The following is a 23,791-nucleotide window of genomic DNA, read 5'->3' on the forward strand; positions in this document are numbered from 1 at the left end:
GTTATCAAACTTGACCGGGCCCTTAATGCATTTAACCCGCTTACTTAGTTTGAAGAAAATCGATTAACATTCGTTGCAATTATTGCACGGAAACGGCAGATAATGATGTTTTTCGTTAGTCAAGGGGCCATAACTCCGCCAAATAAAGTCCGATCAAAGTGGTCATAAACTTGGCCGAGCTCCTAAAATCAATTAACATTTCTTAATATTGCACGGAAACAAAGCGCGGCAGATAATGACATTTTTCGAGGGGACATAACTCCGCCAAATGGGGTCGAACTTGGCTGAGCCCTTAAGGCATTTAACCCTGTGACCAAGTTTGAAGAAAATTGGTTAACATTTCTTAAGTTATTGCACAGAAACGAAACGCAGCAGATAACGTCTTTTGTTTTCAAGGGGTCATTAACTCCGCCAAATGGGGACAGACGGACAAACCCAAATTAATATCCCCCGTTTCGGTGAAAGCGGGGTATAAAAATATTCTTGAGACCCATGTATGCTATCTAGAATCAATATACTCTTCATGGATGGAAAGGTCCTGAAGTGCTTTAGAAAGTTTATGAATTCAATACCCCGAGTCAACTATTCCCCATTGGGGAGGGTTACGTTTACTATGATTTATACCGTACAATGAATAGAGAAATAATGTATTGCATAATGTTTCTTTTTTATTTCCTTTCTGCTTTTTGCAATCAATTTAAAAGCTACAAAAATACGCAATGACAGATTGAAAATATGGCTTTCGGCAAATAAACGTATAGGAAGGTATTTCTTTTTGTTACAGCCTGTGGGTAGAGTAAATGGCACCAGGTGTTAATTGGTAATTTCTAAATCCAAGCATAGGGGCACGGTTCAATTAATCAATTTATAAATATATATTTACGTTTAGGACCAATGATCATAACCTTAAATATTGAAAAAATATAATCATTATCGATGTTCTTGATGATTTTAGTTGTGACCATTGACAAGATTAGTGTTTTTATGTATATTGAATATGATATTTAAATTTATGATTATATATGGCGTTGTAGGGTAGGGACCACAGCCGTTTCCTATAATGATATGACCAATTAGTGACTATTTATGTCCCAAAGGGCGGGACGTACACTAGCTGCCCGTACATGAAAGTAAACTACTCGCCCATCAGGATATGGGCAAAATATTAAATTTTTTATTTTTTATTTCTAGTTAACATTTTTTTAAATAAATCTTAAAGAAGCCGATTTCTAAATCAGGCATTGCAATCTCTACCCAGAGTTGTCGTTCCTTATAATGTGAGGATTATAACCGAACGCACCTAGCCGGAAGCCTTATTTATCAACCAATCGGCAAAGAGCACTTGTTGTCGTAAGCGGAAATATGGCCGCGGAACATTCAAATGCGCGCCCTTTCTAAGGGGAAGAATTTGCATCGCACAACATACAAACCAAGAGATGATTCACCTTTATAGTGAAGTTTGTTGAGTTTACATTTGATCATTAATATGGAAGTTGAAATTAAGGATGCTCAGGTTGCCTGTCTATCAGGAATCATTGACTTACAGAAAGCATGCCAACAAGAGAAACTGCGTTTTTCGCCGGAGACCAATCAGTACCTTCTGTATCAGACGTTGAGAAAGCTAGGTCCTTATGTGGCACAAAAATTGGTGTCAAAATGTAAGTAATCGATGTGTTATCTGTACGTTTTATTCGATATTTTTACCTATTAAAGTGTTGTACCGTAATTATTCATTTTTTTGAACCGGCATTTTTTTCGGCGTTCAACAGACCGTGGAAGCTTTTCCATATTCTAAATAAAGACCAATAACAATCGAGACGTGTGCTTATAAATAACCTTACCACGAAATCCTGATAATGCTATTGCAATTCGTAGGACAACATATTAGAAAGATGAAATAAGCTGTTTCAAGATTTTCGGCATCAATGCGACATCTCGATCAAAGAGGGACGCATGGTCAAACTTCGTTGTCAACAGCAACTTTTAATAGTCTTTTATGCATAAGTTTCGAGGTTCTGTATCTCGGGAATATCTTGGAATTAATCAGTGTAAGTATATCATTCTGTGGACAAAAAATGAAAAGGGGGCTTTGGTTCATATGTGAAAAAAGACTTATTTTCTTGTTTAATAGTTATATAGGTATTGACTTACAATTAAAAAATAGCAATCCTGATCTCCTGATCATAACATAGGTGGTATCAGTATAATGAATCAATGATACAATATATATCCCCTTCATATTACAACAAAATCCATTACCTGGTACAGTGCTATATATGTAACAGAAAATAATGCACCCCATTAACAAGACCCTTCGAATTGTAGAAAGACATTACCAATTGAGCTATCTGGTAGTTGATGATCGACCCTGTCAAGTTCTGCTACATTGCTCACACCTTTTTCCTAAATTTTGCTCTACCGATTGAGGTGATCACCGATGATTTGCTGAGTCCAGTTCTGCTACAGCTGTTTCAGGCTCTGTGGAGGATTGGTTTAGTATTAATTGTTAAACGTGCTATCAACAGCTATGGTCATTTAAGAACGGCCTCCCCTGTGTGCAAGATGCATGTAGTGTACTTGAGTGTGTTTTAGGAGGTTACGATATGTTCGTGTTTGTCTCCTTGTGATAGCGCGGAACTGATGCTGGCTTTATAGTGCTAGCTCACTGAAACATACTGCTGAAGACACCCAGCAGGACACCCCACACGGTCACATTATACTGACAACGGGCAAACCAGTCATCCCCATCCTAAACTGCTGAGCTCTAAGCAGGAGTAGAAACTACCACTTTTACAGACTCTGGCATGTTCCAGCCAGGGGACAGAACCCAAAGCCTTCCTCACCGGGGCGAAAGCTTAACTAAAGGCCAACAGTGAGGCATTGTTAAGGGAGAAGAAAGTTGTTTAGAAAGAAGAGAAAAGATAGGTCCCAAATTTAGTCACCTCTTATGATCATGCAATGGCAGGTACAATTCTTGCGCTCTACCTGCAGGGTGGAGGAATATGAAAAGGAAACAAATCAAATTATGTTAACCCAAGTGATTGAATAGGCTGAATATTATACATGTGTAGCAGACCTGAACTGGGTCGATCGTCAGCAATCACATAGCTCATTTGAATTGGTAGAGCGTCTGTCTAGAGTTTGGAGGGTCCCAGGTTTGAGCCTAAGTCTGGCTGTGCATTTTTCCTTGTCCTACTACAGTGGTGCCTGTGACCAACCCTTGTTTCACGCATTTGGTGTATGCTTGGCAAGGGGTTAACCGAACCTGGGTTGTAAATAGTTGTCTTCGGGTACCAAGACTTGGAAAAAGGAGGAAAGAATGTAGCGGACCTGGACTTGGTCGATGGTCGGCAACCAGATAGCTCAATTGGTATAGAGTTCGGAAGGTCCCTGGTATGAGCTTTTTTCCTCTCCTGTTACATATTATTGTAAATTATTTCTGTATAAATCTTGTAACAGCTTAAGTTTGTATTCAGATGATGATGCAACAGCAACATTTTAAATGAAATAATCCTTCTTAAATATTTTATAGAGATGTTTTTTTAATTTTTAAGATGATACTTTTTGGATGAATGTGGCAGGGGTTGGGAACAATGGAACCAGGTCTTTTGAAAAAATTAGAGTTTTGAGGTCAATCCATCAGCTGACCATGGCCATTGCCTATCCATGCAATTTCTTCATTAGGAATTAAAGTCTGCTTACTTCTCTTTTCAAAGAAGGATAAAAAGAAAATACAGTAAATGGTTCTAAAGTCTTTCATTCATAACACTGTTTAATTATGTGAAAAAAGGTATTGCAGTCAATTCAAATCATCATGACATTTATGGAATTTTGAAACCAAATACTGCATGTTATAATGTAGATGTGTAAGGAGAGTTTAAACGTTCCTGAATTCATGGTGGCTCTATAGATCTGTCAAAATAACAAGGGTGAGGAGGATATGATGTTAATAGTACATGGTACATATTCCGCCTTATCAGGCTAACTAGAGTTTATTTTGGTGGTAAATGGTATAATGTAATTTGGTACTTATAGTAATACTGAAAGGATGAGTGACGGGATCATTCTGAAAGTATCAATAGAACATTGATAGCTACGATTGAAACCCATTTACTCACTCACTACACAGGGTATACGTATAGTCACTGCCATTTATAATTGGGTTTATATATTCTAATCCACGGGCCTAACTACAAGATCTGGTCAGAACTAAGATATTTCATCCGAGCGGGTCTCTGTGTATAAACAATTGTTGTGGGCTTGTTATTTTTCATCAAAACAAAGAAGGATGGAGAAGGATTAAAAGATAAAAATAAGAAATTTGGTTTTTCTTCATCAAGAGCAATACAAACTATGACAATTGGTGAAACAGTACACTGTTAAATAGTGTTTTTTATATATATATATATGTAATAGTTTCTAGAATCGGGACAGGTATTTCTATTGAATATATGTATGCATTTCAATATAATTGAATACGTAAATTAATAATCTCTTCCTACATGCAACAATATTCTGAAATCCAAAATGATTGGTAGGGTTAACGTTTCTGCCCGACTATTACAATAAATAGATAGTCAGGGTCACATTGGGGTACTTGTGGAATGTCACTGCTTTAGTTTGCATAAAACTTGGTATGATATCTTGTGTATTTTTATTTATTTCTAAACTAGAAATTTGTATTTCAGTGGTGGAGCGAGGTGAAATAACATGGGAACAAGACGAAGATTGGGAAGTGGAGCAGATATTGGACCATACTGTTGATGAGGTACAGGAATCGCAATGAAAGACTTTAATTTTCATCGAGTATGAATATGGAATTAATTCAAATTTTAAGAGACTTTGCATCCAATAATTCATACTCATGTGATATTCATAATATGGTTAAAAGCACTTTCGCACAAATATTTGAGGAATAATATTTAAACTGTACCGAGATGTTTTCTAATTCAATTCTATTTTTGATGAGAGATGTTTTTAAGCTTCAACTCTAGTTTTTGTCTGGAACCTGTTAACAGTCTTAAAAACTAGAAAAATAAATCATATTTATCATTACTTTAATCACTTGAATCAAAGCTTAAGGTGGCTCCACACTTTCGCAATTAACCAGCAAAATTCGTTGAAACTTTCATATAATGGTTATGCAACTATGCAGAGTTAATTTTATGAAAATCTAAACATTCCGATAGTTTGGGGAATTTTTTGGAAAAAATACCAAAAAATTGAATTTTCGCCACTTTTAATATTTTCCGTTTTTTTTTTTGTGTGTGTGGCATTGTTCGGAACAATAAAAACAATAAAAAAATGAAAAGAAGCATTTATAATTAATCCTACAAATATTTTATTTATCGCAAAATATGTAACACATGTTACACAAAGTGTTTTTTATTGAATTTGAACGGATAAAAGTGATTATCTACAAGCTAAAAGCAAACAGGACACACAGATCTATACATATAGAGTGGGAAATTGAACAAAATATACACAATGGCTTTATAATTAATTTATTTTACATTTTACAATCACTTTGATCCGGGTGAGAGTTATCTTCCTTGAAAAAAATCGGAACTTTTTGCAGAGGGATGACATTTACACAATGACAGTTGTCTCTGTTTACATATAACAAATGATGGAAATAAATCAAAAATATGATATCAAAATTATCAATTTATTGTTCTTTAATGGAACCAAATTACCCTCAGTCATGTACACTTTGGACATCATTCCACAGTCCGCTAACTCACGGTATATTTATAATTACATGTCAGGTACATATGTGACCAGAGGCTATCGCATGGTATGCCGTTCTCACGTGCCCTCACACATGCATTTCATAGGTATCTTGATATTTTACAAAACATTATTTTCACAGAGTAAGTAGACTACATTTGTAAACACGATTTAATCGACAGAGCGAAACTCCCTCAGCTTATGAACTCGTGTAAGCACGTGATATGCACATATGAGGTTGGTACGTCCGCATTCCATGTGTTTCCTATATGACCTTCTTGAGGTCGTCTGGTCTCATGTCACTGTCTTCCCGTGAGTCTGTTTATGTCAATGAATTGGAAAGCTTTATTCCTGAAGTACGTGTGATTATACATTTCCCGGTAAAATCTCGATATCGGGTGTTGACATATCATCGGCACGCACGTGTACTATTGTTTACCAGGGGCCTGTTCGTTTATGCGGAACAACCGGTTTGACCGTTTATAAATGTAACAATTCCGGGTATAAATCCTGGCGGACCTACAAATGTGTATGCAAGACTTGCAAGGCTTTCTCAATGCTCGCCTGAAAGCAGCATCAGATAACTAGGTCCTACCTTATTTAATAAACGAACAACAGTGGTCCGATCGGTTTGACCGTTTAAACGCAAACGGCCCAGGTGTTACTATAATTTGCACTACGATATTGAATACCCGATACGCAAAACGGAAATGACGACACAGTGTACATGCACATTTCGATCAAGATAATTGAGTCCGAGCTGTACTTTTCCGGAAGTACGTCACGAAAATGGACGCTGATGACGATGTGTCGAGCCACCTTAAGTAGAATTGAGGTCTGTCATACATTTGTAAAAAAAAAAAAGATATTTTACAAGAAAAATTTGGAAAATGTCTCGAGATTCATAAAATTGTCAATATTCTGCCATACCCGTAAAATAAATAAACATGATACTCGTAATATCTAAAATGGTTGTTTGAATATTGAGAACAGTGTAAAAAATAATATTTGGGTTTAACCTGGGGCCTACAAATGACATACCAGTCTGTCCTATCCCGAGGTATAATTTTTGTTGGATATAAACACCGGAATAGTCCCTATATTGACACATTGGTTTGGCTTCCATCACTGATGTTCTTTTTCAGGTTATACATTTATTTCTACCTATACTAGGATCTACAAACTTAGCAAGATGGATATAGAAGCTGTATGGTTCATTTTCATTCATTTTGGAATGAAAAAGAAAAAAATCATGTCAGTTTAATTTAGCAAATATGAATTCCCAACTGTAAGTAGAGCACCATCTAGCTAGGGCCTACAAACTTCCAAGGATGGGTTAAGTTATAGACCCCATTCATATTGGTCCAAACTTCAAGGTCACATCAGCCGTATTTGGTGAGTTTACAGGTCCAGGATTGAAAGTGTCTAATGTCCATTCCCCCATATATATATTCACACACATAATGACAAAATGAATTATCAAATGTCATGTGAGGGTATCAGTTCAACAAAATCTCGTATTTCTAGTTGTCTCCAGTAGATAAAAATATCTAGAATAGCCCAACGCCTGTTAATGGTTGTATAATATGTGCACTATACATATACCTAGGTACTTGGTAGATAGATACGTAATTCTATGATACATGTATATGAACATTATGATATGAAACTTTGTCGCAAACATGTACCTGATCAAGTTTTAAAATATTTAATTTACTCAGTTTACAAATTCAGCACTCATTATGGCCCTTCTGTATTCATTTATGACTGAAATTTGATTATCTGTTGTTGCTTTTAAAAACTATATCACCTTTGATATGTTGCCAGGGAACAGATTATTACCTGATCAAATGGAAGAACTGGAGCAATGCTCACAACTCATGGGAGCCCAAAGACAATTTGGAGTGTCAAGACCTCCTGACAGAATACCACTCCGAAGGCCGACGCATCATGGCCAAGCGCAAGCTCATAGACTTGGACACTGTTGGATACGACTCCAAACGCAGCCGTGTGGATGAAATCTTCAGAAAGCTTGAACCAATCCGCAAAACACTCTCTCCACTTCAGTTGCTGTCTTTATCCAGTCCTAAGAAAGGTGGAAAGCTTCCTCTGTTTAAGGGACTGATCACCAGTAACGGTCAGAAAGTACCCAAGCTTCATACACCAGGCTTCAAACAGTTAAATCCAAGGACAAAGTTCTACAAACAGAAAAAAGATGAAGTGCGGAAAGCACTGAAAGAATGGGAGACAAAGTTGAACGGGATCAACAATGACCCTGCTCCAATCGTTGTGGAGAATGAAGTCGACTTGGAAGGGCCACCCGAGAACTTTGAGTATATCAATGACTACAAACCAGGGGAAGGGATTGACATCCCTGACGACCCAATAATTGGCTGTGAATGTGAAGATTGTCTAGATTGCAAGAAAACATGTTGTCCTAGTGCCTGTGGATCTGAATTTGCATACTACAAATATAAACGGCTAAGGATTTCTAGGGGAACGCCAATTTACGAGTGTAATAAACGCTGCAAATGTGGACCAGAATGCCCCAATCGAGTAGTACAGCAAGGTCGTAAATGCAAACTGTGTGTATTTCGCACCAGTAATGGCAGGGGTTGGGGAGTGAAAACTCTACAAAAAATCAAGAAAGGGTCATTTGTTGTAGAATATGTAGGGGAGGTAAGTGATCAGTTTGCTTTCATGAAATGGTTCCCTTTACTTAGCAAGTGGCTTAGATTACTTGTTTTAAGTATTAATGTAACATAATTTTGTGTAAATTTAATCATTGATTCGTATCCTGTGCATACTTGCCAACATTTTGAAATATCCATTGGGGAGATTCTGCATGCTCAAAATTAAAACATAAACGTGTGTATATTCCCCCTAACGTCAAAATGAGCCTATAAGTAACATACTTTGAATTGTTCTCTCGGATGAAATCATTAGATCTGAGAATATAGGAATAGTTCAGCAAATTCACTGGTTGAAAGTACTAAATTTAAGGGTCCAAAATCGGAGTCCCCTCCTAAATAGGGTGAGTTGACAAGTATGCATGTGTCAGAACAGTTGCACGTAGACATGGTTGTAGAACATTCACATGGAATAAAGCTTGAATTATTAAGTAAATTTTTTGGGGAAATTTGCAAATTAGGGTTTCCCAAAATAATGTGAAAATATCTATAATACCAATCGGCAACCTAATGGCACCGTAATTTAAAATTGGGATTAACTTGAATTTAAAAAAAGATATGAATTTCTTTTAATTCTATGTGTTAATTATTTTTTTACTGACCAAGACAATACAAGTTTTAATTTGGTTGATCTAAGCTTCATTAAAGGAGCTGGTCAAGGGGGAAAAAACACAAAATAAATGAGTCTAAATGCGTTCTCTGGCCTTCCAAAAGTTATACCACGGCAATATGATGGTTGAGTTCTGCTTGCAATGTCCAGTTTTGACTACTGAAATCTCTGGGAAGCCACGCGTAAATTTAGCGCAGATCTATTTATATATGTCACATGGTTGTTTCGAAAGTGAGGCAGTGAAGATAACAACAATAGCACACCGTCATGTGCCATGTCGGACTCTATAATAAATTGTTTTCAAAGGTCATGTATGATGCAAGTGTAGTATTCCTACCTATATGTTGTTGTTATATATAACGGTATTGATACCTGGGTCAATTCGACTCAATTGAGAGTTTTAGACTGTCGGGTGACGATTTAGGATTTCTTAACATAATTATAATTTTTACTCTTAGGGAGTGAATTTCAGCAAAATTTGTATCGGTATATTTCATAAGAAGGTATTTTAAATATGTGTATGACATTTTTTCTCCGACCAGCCCCTTTTAAGGTTCTCCCTTAATTATAATTTTTATTTCCAGGTGATTACAAACGAGGAGGCTGAGCGCCGGGGGCGGTACTACGATGCAGTAGGGAGGACATACTTGTTTGATCTGGATTATAATGATGGCGACTGTCCTTTTACTGTTGATGCTGGTTACTATGGAAATGTGTCACATTTCATCAATCACTGCGTATGTATAGTGCTGTCAGTGTACCGTTGGGATTTGGGTCCACTTGTTTAAAGTTTGATTTAGCTTAATAACAATTTGACAACAAAGCATAAATTTAGTATTTTCAAGATTATTGAAATTTTTAACTAAAACTGATATATAGGGATTTAAATGATGTTTACACCATGTGGTGAATGTGAACTACCTATCCCCTTATGTGTGAAATGTGAACAAAAGACCCCAATTACCAGTGTGTAATTCGTCTTATTATCATTAGTGATGTCTGTTTATTATCAAGGCTTCAATCTACGTTTTGGTTTTGATAGGTTATCGACAATTACATCATAATAAAACATACAAACACAGAAGTACAGACAGCGGGTTTGTATTCAGAAAAAAATTGTCAAATGTCTGCCTACCTACCTTTCCTTTATTGTTTTTGGCCAACACATTTTAATGCTTAAATAAGTAAGCTTTGTGAGAAGCCTTTATCAACAAATTAGTGTCTACAACTTTTAGAAAACTAACAAAGAAAGTAAGTGAGTAGATTGCACGTGGTGGCCATGTTGTTTTGATAACCTGAATAATCTAACATAACACGTGATTGGTTTTCCCAATTTGAGTACAATAAAATATTACTTTTACTGGATAGTTAAAATAATTTAATTTGACAACTGTATCACTACTTATTCCTTCTTTGCGTATTGCAGAGTTATCACCTCTTGTGAGCAGGTATTGATTGTTACGTCGTTGGTTTGTTTGAGAAAATTACATTGTTTTCTCAAAAATGGATGACACAATCAATACCTGCTCACAAGAGCAGATAACTCTGCAATACCAAAAGATGGAATAGGTTTATATTGAGAATAGCGCTCTGATAAAATTTTGACTATTTGTTTACTTCAAGATAACAGGTGGCTAGGCCTGGTTAATTTCATAATAAATGGAGTTTTAAAAATTAAAGTATAAATATAAGTCATTGATTCGAAAATTAATTATTAATTTGTCAAAATAAATATCATTTGTTGGAATGTCATTATAATTTATTTATTCTCAGATATATATTCATTTATTTCCATGATGATATTCTTGAAAAAAATTATCCATTTCTTGAGTCGGACCATTTTATTTACAATAATGTATAGTGATAATCAAAAAAAATGATAAAGAAAAAGGCAATAAAATGAGCAATAATAATGCAATGTCAAGATTATTAAGTAATGCTATTTATTTAAAATTTAACTACATCAATGTTTTGGAGTTTTCTTTCTCTAAGTGGAGTGATAGATGGGTTGCGACACAGTAATGGTTCGATGGAAGGGTTAAAAAATAAACGCCATAGCGCATCAAAAAAATCCTGGGGAGAACACTATAATTATGAAAATTAAATATTTGTGTTTTCAAAAGAAAATGCATAAATTTGTTTTTTAATTACATTAGTTCACTAAATAGTTACTGTATTAACTTAAAACAAATTTTGTGTGGCATGATCGAGTCAAACAGCTGGATTTAAATCAATCACAAAATTATTGATTGGTCACCTTGACCAGACTAATCGGATTATACAGGTAACATCTTCATTGAAATGTTTGAGTAAAAACGTTTTAAAATAATGAATGTCAGGTGTTTTAAAATGATCAATGCACGATGCTTAAAACTGTATTAAATATTTCCTGACTATTTTCTCCTGTTAAGTGTGATCCAAACTTAGAAGTATTTGGTGTGTGGATCAACGCATTGGATCCTAGACTGCCTCGCATCGCTCTCTTCTCCCGACGAGACATTGCCAAGGGGGAGGAACTAACCTTTGACTACATGATGACAGGTATGTAACAGTATACAATTGTTTCATGGCTATTTGGGGAACAGTCAAAACTATCATCCCGAGGTAGGGGAAAGCCCGGGGGAACTGTTTGCCCGAGGCCGCTAGGCCAAGGGCAAACAGTTCCACAGGGTTTCCCCCTACCGAGGGATGATAGTTTTGAATGTTCCCCAAATAGCATTGAAACAATTGTTTTATTACCAAATAGATATTAGTATCAATGCTGAATGCAATGATGCCATTGCTTCAGCATTGAGTCAAGGTCACCGAAACGCTTGAACGGGGCTGTCGAGGGGGGGGTTTCTGCGCATCGAATTTGCGCCGGGTAACAGTTCACTCTGACCGGGAAAATAGTTTTGACTAGTTCGCCCCTACAGCCGAAATTGGACAAAAGGCCAGAAACAGTCAAAAATGACTAATTATAATTTATATAGACTATTGGGTAATAATACAAAATAGATTTTAACGAGGCAAAACAATATTTCGTCTTTGTAGTCGAGACGACTTGTTGAATAGAATGTTTACTGGTCATTAATAATTCCTCATTGTTGTCAGAAATCTCATTCCCAGCTGTTAGTAATTATAGAAACCCAAAAGATAGGGACAGCATACTTAAACCTAGAAATATATCCAGGTTAGACCATAATAGACTTGTCCCGATATGCAGGCCTTTTTTTGTGGCCGAATATATATATGGGCCAGTTCCTCTCTCCAATTTTGGCATTAAGGTCACCTTGCATAAAGTTATAGGTGTATGAACACGGAGTTAGACATGGAAACTCACTTCCATTATATTTAAGTGGTAGATTATCATTAGAATTAATTTATGTTTGTATATATTAGTATTATGATGGGATATATAACTTGGCATTCAAAATAGTTGGGAATTGACTAATGAATCGGCTTTTGTCGTTTCCTTTTTTCCAATGTTCTCACCCTGATTTAATATTACACTATGTTATGGGTTCCTTCCATGCATATGACCAGAAAAGCTAGTTATGTCTATGCATACTTTGAACTAAAGTGATAGACAATTGACGGTCTCCTTTGATTACAGTTTTTAGCATTAAGACATAGATCTCCATATATTTAATTATGCTTAATGGAAAATGAGTATCGTTCAGAAAGTAGTAAAACATTTGTAACAAGTAGATTATTTGACAAAATGTCAATGTATCATGGTTGAAATATAAAAGCTGAATCAGAATTGGACTGTATTATTACCTTGCTATATATACATATTTGTGTGCAGGGGACACCACCAATCAGGCCCCAACTCTGGACGACGTGGAGAAAAGTGTTGCAGCTGGACTGATGGGGCCGATTGTGTTAGCTGACCCCTCCAAGGACAGCCCAGTAATCGGTGAAGTAGATACAGATGGAACTGACGACGTTGACATCTTGGGGGCAGTAACCATGGATACTCCTCCAGAGACACCTATCAGTGGACAAGGTGACACTGGTGATGACACCATGGAGGAGAACTTGCCAAATAAACCAGTGTCTCCAAGAAAATCCCCACGTAAACATGACTCTGAAGCAAAATCTCCACTGAAAATGAATATGTCACCACGCCCAATCATCTCGTCTAAGTCACCACAGAAGTCTAACTTGCCTACAACTTCACTGCCAATGGCAGGCGACTTTTCTTCAGACACCGTTTCACCTGACAAAAATCCATCCACAATCCAACATTTGAACAAAGTGCTTGGGGCCGAGGGAGATGCAGAACCTAGTGCCAAGTTGCTGCCCAAGTCCATCACGGACCAGTACAGAATAGTCTGTCAATGTGGTGCCAAGAACTGCAGGAAGTACCTGTTTTAGGGAATATAATACTATTGTCATTGTGACACGTAATTTCACATTTTAATTACTCTGTAATCCCTTATATTTCACAAGATATATGTGTGTTCATGTAAGTTCATTAGATGCCTCAATCCCAAATTAGAAAATAGTTCAATTTATTAGTCCCCCACTGGTATTACCAGAGGGAAGTTCAGGTAAGCACTCTGCCCAGTGTGTCACATTTACCAGGGTTTATCCTATATACTCTACCAAACTTTGTAGCCGAGTATTTCTTGGGATGGGGAAGGTCCACGTTCTAGAAATTGAGTCATGTGCCCCAACTATTTACAGAGTTATGTCCCTTCGGTCACCTAGCATCACCTTTTTCTAGAGTGAATCCCAATACTGTGTCGCTCACCGTTTCCAAGAGTTAAAAATTCAATTTAGTTTCTTTATCAATTACACTTCAGCATGCTGTGACTCAGCTAGGGCCTTACTGTTAGTTGTTGAAAATCTTTTATGAAAAATATTGAGTATTACTATAATTTAACCAACTGAAGACAACATAAAATGAAAATATCTTTTTATCTCATGAGATGCAGCATTACTCTGTGAACACACCCATGCTATATATTTTTAAAATGTAATTGTGTATTAAAAATTTGATAATGAACTGTTAAATGTTACGGAATTGTGTCCAGAGAATTCAAATTGTTTTGTGACATAACAATGGAAACAGTAGAAATAAGAAGGTAGAATTTTTAAACTTCAAGAAAGACTTGGAAATGCATGTTTATCACATGTCAGATTCAGACAAGCATTTGTATGAAAATAATTCTAAATTTGTTTTGATTTTGTATGAGACATAGTAATTGAAGTGATGTTTAAGTGGACATCATCTAGTATCCCTGTCACTGTAAGAGCAACTCATGACATGTGAAAATTTGGTGTAAAACATTTTAATATCAAATTTAATATGCAAATTACAAAATCATATTTAAGGAGCAAACGGGATCAATAATGTTAGGAACTAGAAGTCTTCATCCAACAGTTGTAAAAACTAGATAACCTTACCACTGTCATTTTGAATTGAAATTCCTCACCATTACGATTGATTATTTTTATAACAACTCTATAAAATTATTTGTCTGTCAATGAAAGATCTATAAAAATATTTATCGATCAATGACAGATCTATAAAAATATTTATCTATCAATAACAGATCTAGAAAATTATTTATCTTTATCTAGGAAAGGATAGATCTAGAAAATTATTTATCTGTCAAGGATAGATATTAACTATTCATCTATCTATAAAAGATGAAGTTTGTTCCTGAATGGCAAAATTTTATGTTGTTTGGTTTTTGTCAGAAAGGATTATTATAATACGTTGTGTTGTTAGTAGTAATTCTTTTGTTGATAAGTCAGGTTTTTCTGTTGCAGTTGTCGCCTCAATTAATTTATAATCTACCGGTACAAGTTATGTTTTTCTATTGAGTTTTAGAATTTACTTTAAATATTATACTGGTACACGTAGCATTTCTGAAACATGTCAGACTGGAAAAATGCATGTAATAAACAGAGAATAATTTATTGACATTTAACTCAGATAATGAAGGTTTCAGATTTATGATAAGAAATAGAAAATGTAATGTGAATGTTGTTGGACATATGAGAATGACATAGCCCTATACATGTATAACAGAAGGACCTGTCAGTTGAACAATCTGCAATGTTGTGACTGGTACAAATAAATGTTGGTACCCTTGTGAGATAGAATAGTTTAGTTTTAAGATTTAAACCTTGCTAATAGGAGATATTATGTTGTGACAGGCCATACATATATGTATATTATTGTTAACATGTACAAATATTTTCCCCATTTAAGACTATTAATCAGCACTATAAACATTTTAGTTAAAATACATTATCATCACTTATGTACAGCCTTGAGAAAATAGCCGAGATTCAATGTGCCATTTCATGTTTTTCTCAACTGACTGCATTATTATGAAAGGCAACTTTAGAAATGCTGTAGATTTTTCCCTGTGTAGAATTGCATGGATGGTTCTCTTTTAAAGTTTTACTAATTCATATCAAACACTTGTAACGGAGAGAATCATTTATTTTTATGAGACTGAGTAACAAAGCCTGTACTACTGTAAGTGATTTGGATTTGTATTTTATTGCAGCCCCCCAAACACCAATTTATTGAATTACATAAACTTTATTTGTTCAGTATTGTTGAATGAACAACTTTTTATTTTTGGTGGGGTTGCATTTTGACACAAAAAAGGGTTTTTTTCTGAATATCATCAAAGAAGGGTACTGCTCTCCAGTCTCCATACTAAGTAAATTAGAATCTTGGCTATTCAAGGACAAAGACCATATTATTAAATATTATTTACTATGTTTATCAGGGAAGATCTAAATTAAAATTAGAGAACAAATTGTATATAGATCTTTTTGTACATAAGTGTTTTATAGACTTCCATTAAGTGAAGATCTACTGAGTTTTAACCATCTTTAAATCAATAAAATATTGTACATACTATATGTGAGGTTTGGTTTGTGGTATGATGAATCAAAACCTGGAAACCGGGCAGCATCTTAATATCTTTCATAATCAATCTGTAATGAACTTTGGGTTTTAACATAAACAATCCGTATTTTAATACTGGTCATGAAAATTACGTGTGAACATTGTTAAATCTCACCAGGGGGATTGTTTCAGAATATCATGAGCGGTAAACCAGAAAGGGGAGTCACCGAATTATTAGTTCAGGTCTTTTCACAACAGCTTGTCCTGGTGGTAACTATCAAACTTTTAGATATCTCGATGAAACCATGTTTAACTGCATTAGGGCTGTTTCAGAATTACGGAAGGCACTTTTTCAAAGACCCCCACCAACCTATGATCTTAAAAATGATTTAATATAAGGAATGGTAGGCAGATCCGGTTTTAACCCCACCACCCATAATATATTAATACAGTGCCTCCCACCTCCTCACTAAAGTAAATGATGGAATGGCCCATGTCCTCAAGTATAAATTGGGACATTGGGACTTTAACCTCTACATGGTAGATCATCCAATGCTAAAATAAGAGGAGACATCTTTTTCAAAATCTCTGTTAAATATATGAATATTGTTCTGTAAAAAGTTTCCTAATTTTTATCAAAGATCTTGGGATTTTTAGACATAATTTTATGTTTTCAAGGTAAAGCCCACTTTGGTCATTTATGAACTCCATTCGTTTATATTCAATGCAATGACAAATAAGATTTAATATGCATATGTGATAATTGTGTTTAGTGTTTAATTAAATTCTGATTTGCGTTTTTCTTCATATGTAAAGAGACCTGTTGTTTAAAAAAATAATAATGGGAAAACCTATTATAATACACCATATGTAGTACACAAAAATATTTTTGAATGAAAGTTTATGTACATATGATTCCTCCCAATTCATAAGTATGCATCTTTGAATTCTAGGGGTTCTGCTATTGGTATCGCATGTATATCTACTCTGTACCCTTGAAATACACCATGGCAAAATCGACCACTTAATGTTGGTTATTTGATCCTGACACAATCACTGCTGATGTTGACAATGGTGTCTGTACCTTAAGGATTGTCAAAGAGGTTCCGAGATCAAGGCCGGTCAATTTTACTGAAAAATTCCTTCATGTTTTATCAAAACATAACTTCCAGATAACAGTTATCTTGGAAAATTTAATTAATTTCATCCGGACAAAAACCAAGGGTGCGGAGTAGATGTGTGATAATGGGAGTATATGTATAACCCTTGGATTACAAAGATAATAGTAGTTTGTCAATTATTGTGTTCTCTATTTTAATGAATTGTCTATTTTATTTAATACAGAAATGTACAGTTGATTGCCGCCAGATAAAGACATGAGGATTTTAAGGTTAAATTACAGCATGATGAAGAGGCTAAGATTTTGGTATTTGACTGTGGATTAAATCATAATTACAACAGTTATACTTGTTGCAGAATGATTTCTGCATAATAGTGCTATACTGGTGTTTTATCTATTATTTGGAATTTTCTAGTATTGTAATTAGCACTGTACGAGTGTTTTTATGTAAAATTGCATTTTAGTTGCACGAATTGATGAAACAAGTAAATATTTCCCAGTAGTCAGTGTTCCTGTCTAGTGTATTTTTTTTTCAATAATGGGAAAGAAACAGTTATTCGTTCGAAATCATTTTGAAGTTCTGTTGATATTCACGAAATTTTAAACATTTACTGTTTTCTTCTCCTGATAAAGGTTTTCTTTTTGCATTATTTCAGACTATGTGGGATAATTTCCACTTTTCAATTTCTGTAGAATTTTCATTGGTGTGTTTCGTAGACATGGATATGTCGACCTGATAAGTAACAGGTTCTGGATTGTCAAACTCTGAGGGTTGAGATTTCCGTGGCCACTTAATACAACAATGGTTAATTTGTTTTCTCCCTGCCCACGCAAATATAGGACAAACGAAAAACTAAAAAGTCCTTCATAATGTGATCTTTTTTTATTCAGACATTATGGACATTTGGTGTAGCTTATATTTAGATGAACCTTGTTTTAATGGGCAACTATGGGTGGATGTATTGTTCTGATACCAATGTAAAACAAATATATCACCGCAAATAAATCATCTTCAAAAATTATCTTCCAAGCTTGGTGGTCCATAGTACAAACAGGACATTCAGATCAAAACAGATTTCCTTAGCTCTTACTGATAAACTTGTTCATGTAAATAACTGACTTCTACTGTTATATAAAAATGTTGGACTCTCAATGGCAATTAGAATAGACTTATAGTTAAAATTTATATTGAATTATTTCAAGCGTGTATGTTTTAAAATTAGATTACCAATGTATGTTAATGTAACTAGTTTGATAATAATATTGTCCTCCCCTACTCTGGAAAGTTTTGTTGCACATGCACAGGTATCACAAGCAAATCGCTTCCGCAGTTGTTTCATGCATTGACAAATCCATTCATGACATGCTGATGTTTTCCATGCATTATGTTCACCATACAAAAATAGATCACAAGTTGAACACACACACACACACACACCCCACACACACCCCCCACACACACACCCCACACACACACCCCACACACACACCCCCCACCACCCCCTGAAGCCGACAAAAAAAGTTCTTATTAAGACCTCATATTTTAACTTAAAAATTCCAATATTGGTGTCCCTAAGCAAACAAACAATGAAAAATGTTGTAGTATGATACATGTATTGTGAATTGATTTTATAGTGAAAAGCAGGTACAAAAAAAACCAATAAATTAACTTTTGAGTGTGGTAGTTGGCTTAGGCCAAACAGTAAGTTGGTTAAGAGAGTATTGTTACAGGATAAATTGTCATCTGGCTCCATAAAAAAGTGTTTTCTCTGGGTTGTTGTACATTGTACCAGCAGATTACCTCTTGCTTGTAACTAACCTTGAAAAGAAAAGCTCCTGGTGAAAAAGTATCCAGGTTTTCAGATGATCCTATTAACCACCTCTTAAAAGAATGCCCCAAGTAACCTCCCCCTAGAGAGAAGATCCATAGTTACCCCCACCCCAGGTAGAAGGCTTGTAGTAATAATCATCTCCCTTACTGCGGATTCTGTCTCAGCTTGATTATGAGAGATGTTTCTTTGGGTGGATGTTAGGGGGTTTATACTTGAGGGTGGTTTCTCAGACTTTTTGTCTAATGCTGATTACAGAGGCGCACTGTAGCATTGCTGACCCGTGTTTCACCAGATAGGGACGGCTACTAGTTATTTTCCGTAATTGGTGTTCTTATTCTCTTCTTTGGGATAGTAAATAAAAGCCCTATACCTTGGGGTGGTTACCAGGAATCTTCTTTATGGGTGGTGTTTACTAATGCAGTGTCTCGGGCTGGATACTTTGATCCTCTACCCAATGGTGGATACTAGTGGGCATTTTCTCTCGAGATGGATACAAGAGGACTTATATTCTTGGGTGGTTAAAAAGGGACACTATCTTTAGCTTCATACTCTCGATGAATGATTAATGTGGCGTTTTTCAAAGAGTTGATCTTAGCCTTTCACATAGAGATGGTTGTAAGGGACCTTCTACCTAGAGTTTAACAGGTACTTTTGCTTTGGATGGTTATTATCAACTTTTTACCTAGTAAATATGTCCTACCACCTAGTGATGAGTATTAGGTGTGTTCCATCTAGAGCTGATATAAGGAACCTTTCATCGATTTTATCAGGAGCATTCTACGTAGTGTAATTGAAACCACTCGAGTTGAAATTGCATACAAAATAAGGCCTAGTGTTATTTAGTAGATGCCAAAAGGGTAGACATGGTCTACCTCTGAATGTTACAAATAGGACCACATGTGTGTAAATAAGTCTTACAAATTCTATGATTTTAGACGTGTCACTACTTTCTATATTTTATGTCAATTGAATAAAGTCATCTAAACGAGATGGAATGGACATTCATTTGTAGTTGTTTTATCTTAGTGTGACCGATATGCAAGTGATTACTGCAATATTGTTATGCCTTTTGTCTTTGTAATTTCTCTTCCTATTATAGTGCAGGAAGTTCTATAGCACTGATGTGTCAAACACTTCAAACGACTTATTCTTAAGAACTAAAAGGTACTCAATCTTCATATTTGGTTGGTGGTTTCCTGGGATAGAACCCGACAAAGTTTGAGAATGAAAGTGACCTTGACCAACTTTCAAGGTCACAGGAGTCAATTAATGTCAAACACTTAAAACAGCTTCTTCTGAAGAACCGAAATGTATAGAATCTTCATACTTGGCTAGTAGCTTCCTGGGATAGGGCCTGACAAAGTTGTGAATGAAAATGACTTTGACTTACTTTCAAGGTCACAGCAGTCAAATATGTGAAACACTTCAAACAAACTTTTTCTGAAGAACTGAGAGGTATAGAATCTTCATATTTGGTGGGTGGCTTCCTGGGTAAGAGCCCAACAAAGTTTGAGAATGAAAATTAATTTGACCTACTTTCAAGTTCACAGCGGTCAAACGCTTCAAACGACTTCTTCTGAAGAACTGAAAGGCATATAATCTATATATTTGGCTGGTGGCTTCCTGGGATAGAGCCCGACAAAGTTTGAAAACGAAAATGACCTTGAGTGACTTACTTTCAAGGTCTCGGGAGTCTGATATGTCTAATGCTTAAAATGACTTCTTCTGAAGAACTGAAAGTTACAGAACCTAAATATTTGGCTGGGAACGAGCCCAACAAAGTTTGAGAATGAAAATTAGTTTGACCTACTTTCAAGTTCACAGCGGTCAAATATGTCAAACGCTTTCAAACGACTACTTCTGAAGAACTGAAAGGTATAGAATCTTTATATTTGGCTGTTGCTTCCTGGGATAGAGCCCGACAAAGTTTGAAAACGAAAATGACCTTGAGTGACTTACTTTCAAGGTCTCGGGAGTCTGATATGTCTAATGCTTAAAATGACTTCTTCTGAAGAACTGAAAGTTACAGAACCTAAATATTTGGCTGGGAACGAGCCCAACAAAGTTTGAGAATGAAAATGACCTTGACCTACTTTTTTAAAGGTCAAATGAGTCAGATATGTCAAACACTTCAAACGACTTCTTCTGAAGAACTGCAATGTATGAAATCTTAATATTTGGCTGGTGACTTCCTGGGAAAGAGTTCACCAAAGTTTGAGAATGAAAATGACCTCAACCTACTTTAGAGGTCACAGAGGTCAACAACATTTTAAAGGATTTGTTATAAAGAACTAAAAGGAATGGATTTATAAGATTTGGCTGGTAGCCATTTGGAATAGAGCTAACCAATTTGAGAAGGAAAATGACATTGACTTACTTACAAGGTCACAGGTAAAAATATGTCAAGCAACTTCTGAAGAAGAATCAAAAAGCATAGAATCTTATAATAATATTTTGCTGGTAGTTTCAACAGATGGAGCCGATAAAGTTTGCGAGGGAAATATCTTCAGTGCAATATAACATTTAATGAAAATATTTTGCTATGACTGCTTAAATATTCAGGTGAGCGATACAGGCCCTCTGGGCCTCTTGTTAAATAAGGTCGGACCCAGTAAACTGATGCTGCTTTCAGGCGAGCCTTGACAAAGTCTTGCAAGGCCTGCATTATATCAGAAATTGTTACGTTTAAAAACGGACAAACCGGTTGTGGCAGCCATATTATATTAACTTTGGTACTTCAATGGAAGTCCAGACGTTTGGATCTTCTTCACATCTGACTTTAAAAGGGTGTTCTTGTTGTCTTGCCCATGTCGCTCAAAGGTTGGTTAAAGATAAACAGTGGTTAGGAACAATTTTAAAATATGAATACACATCTCGAGAACATTGGTATCATTTCACTGATATAGATTGTGTTTTGATGATTTACTTCGCGTTGACAATCCTTGGTTTTACTTGGCAACAATTTGAATTTTTAACATTTGAGCAACGGGTGCCTCATTGTCAACGTGTGCGTCATCGAATTATTTTCTTGGGCACTATCTCTTTGCGCACGTTCAGTACAAATTGCCTACCATTCATCATCATAACGCATGATTTGTGAAAAGTGTTGGTTAAATAGTATACCTGTCTTTATCCCGTTTTCCAGGTCCTATCATGCTGTAGTGTACGTTCTTCACGACTGTGTCCTCCCGATATAGATTATCAATGTTTTGATGTGCTGAAGTTAGTGCTACTGGTCAAGTTCTTTCTCGATCTAGTTGTGTAATACTGATCTGAAGGAGTTTCCAAAGTCCTGTCAAACCACCGTCATGGTTATCTTTGTTGTATGGATTTTGAAAACCCAAGGGTTTCTCTCTTCTGACAAGGTTGTGAACTACATATATATAATATAAAAAGACAAATTCTCAACAACGAGTCTTACTTAAGTACTTTCATCTTTTCTAGGAGATTCTTCAGATATATATATATATATATAGTTGTAGCTGTTATCCACCGGTAGGATGTCATTCGCTTGGCTAAGAGATCAGTCCTTGGACACTCAACAATGACTTGGTCGATTGTATATTTAATTGGAGTCTGACTTGCTTACAGCACGTCAGTAAAAAATGTCAGTGCCCTACTTAATTATTAGCTGTCACTGTCGCGTTATCATTCCTATAGCCATTTACATGGCATTACGCTTGATACGAAGGCTGGTCCTGATCTTGCCTTCACCTCTCTGCATGGTGTTTTTATTTGGCGGAAGTTCGGTAGCCAACGAAGAACTTAGGAATTTACAAATAAGACCAGGCTGAATTGTCAAACCCATATGTTTTGCCCTGTTAACATGCCCCAAGACGCAAAGTTTATATATATAATTAAGGAATGCCCAAGATTTTGTTTCGGTATATACCAAAACAAAATCTTGGACATCCTTTAAAATTTAATTTTAAAAAAGTAGACAAACACGTTGTAAATGTACAGTTAAAGATTTATTTATTTTTTACGTAAACTAAACAATTGCGCTAAAAAAAGCTGCGTTGAAATTTTGCATTCTGAAGTGTAAAAAGTAGTTCCGTTATCAGTTGTTTTTCTTTTTAGGTATATACGATATATACCAAAAAAAAATATTATGGGGGAGATAGGCAAAATTAAATTATTCATGATTAACTGAGAATTTACTTTCGGTTACGGAGAATACATTTACTTGGATCGAAGGCATTATTCCACACATTTCCATGTGCTAGCTGATCCGCGAGTATTTTAATACATTTGTTCAAGTAAGTTCTTTTGTTATTTATGGTTTTAGGTTATCTGGACAAGGAGCTTTATGTGCATTTAATATTCTTTGAATGGGTTAGGATATATACCGCCTTCGTGGATAATTAACAGAAAAGCGGCGCATTATCGACGCGGCGTGTACTTTGCAGGTCGGGTATGACGTGGAGTAGTCGGACCTATAGATGCAGAACCAAAATCGCCGCTTCATACCAGAACATTATTTTTTTTTCATTCTTGGGATTGTGTGGTTTATGATGTCTTAAATATGACTTCAATCAATCTGATTAAAACAGAGCTTAGCATTACACTATCGTTCTACTATTGAAGTAGGACGAGGAATAGTGATAAAGATAATGCCGTCGCTTGGCCTCGAACCCGCGACCCTTGCCCTTGGCTCTCCAGCCCGATGCTCTACCACTTAGCTAAGGGAATTCCCTTGTAAGGCAACCTAATTAAAACATGTTTTACACTATCGGTAGTAGAACGATAGTATAATGAGGAACTGTATTCTAATCAGATTGGAATTTCATTGGGAGGAACGGATTTATCATTATTACTACCTCGAGTCCTTGTTTGGTTGTTATCAACCCCGGATTTTATACCGTAAACCCGAAGCGGCAAGCAAAAACCTTCAAGGAGAATCTCCGTGGATCGGTTGTCGAATGCGCCTAGAAAATGCGCTCT

The 23,791-nt window shown here is 35.8% G+C and overlaps 1 protein-coding gene across 2 annotated transcripts; it reads left to right on the top strand.

Annotated features, from left to right (window-relative positions):
- The first annotated feature begins 1,350 nt into the window (after positions 1-1,350).
- LOC110456513 (histone-lysine N-methyltransferase SUV39H2-like) lies at positions 1,351-19,852 on the top strand. Of its 2 annotated transcripts, none has more exons than XM_021507303.1 (6): positions 1,351-1,658; positions 4,689-4,768; positions 7,558-8,409; positions 9,615-9,767; positions 11,442-11,571; positions 12,821-19,852. In XM_021507303.1, the coding sequence occupies exons 1-6, from the start codon at positions 1,487-1,489 to the stop codon at positions 13,390-13,392; spliced, it is 1,959 nt and encodes a 652-aa protein (XP_021362978.1). In that variant the 5' UTR covers positions 1,351-1,486; the 3' UTR covers positions 13,393-19,852. The 2 variants fall into 2 exon arrangements, with proteins under 2 accessions (XP_021362978.1, XP_021362979.1); XM_021507304.1 differs by lacking the exon at positions 1,351-1,658 and adding an exon at positions 1,709-2,048.
- Positions 19,853-23,791: the final 3,939 nt, after the last annotated feature.

This window comes from Mizuhopecten yessoensis, unplaced genomic scaffold, assembly GCF_002113885.1.
Source record: "Mizuhopecten yessoensis strain PY_sf001 unplaced genomic scaffold, ASM211388v2 scaffold8777, whole genome shotgun sequence".
Lineage (NCBI taxonomy): Eukaryota > Metazoa > Mollusca > Bivalvia > Pectinida > Pectinidae > Mizuhopecten > Mizuhopecten yessoensis.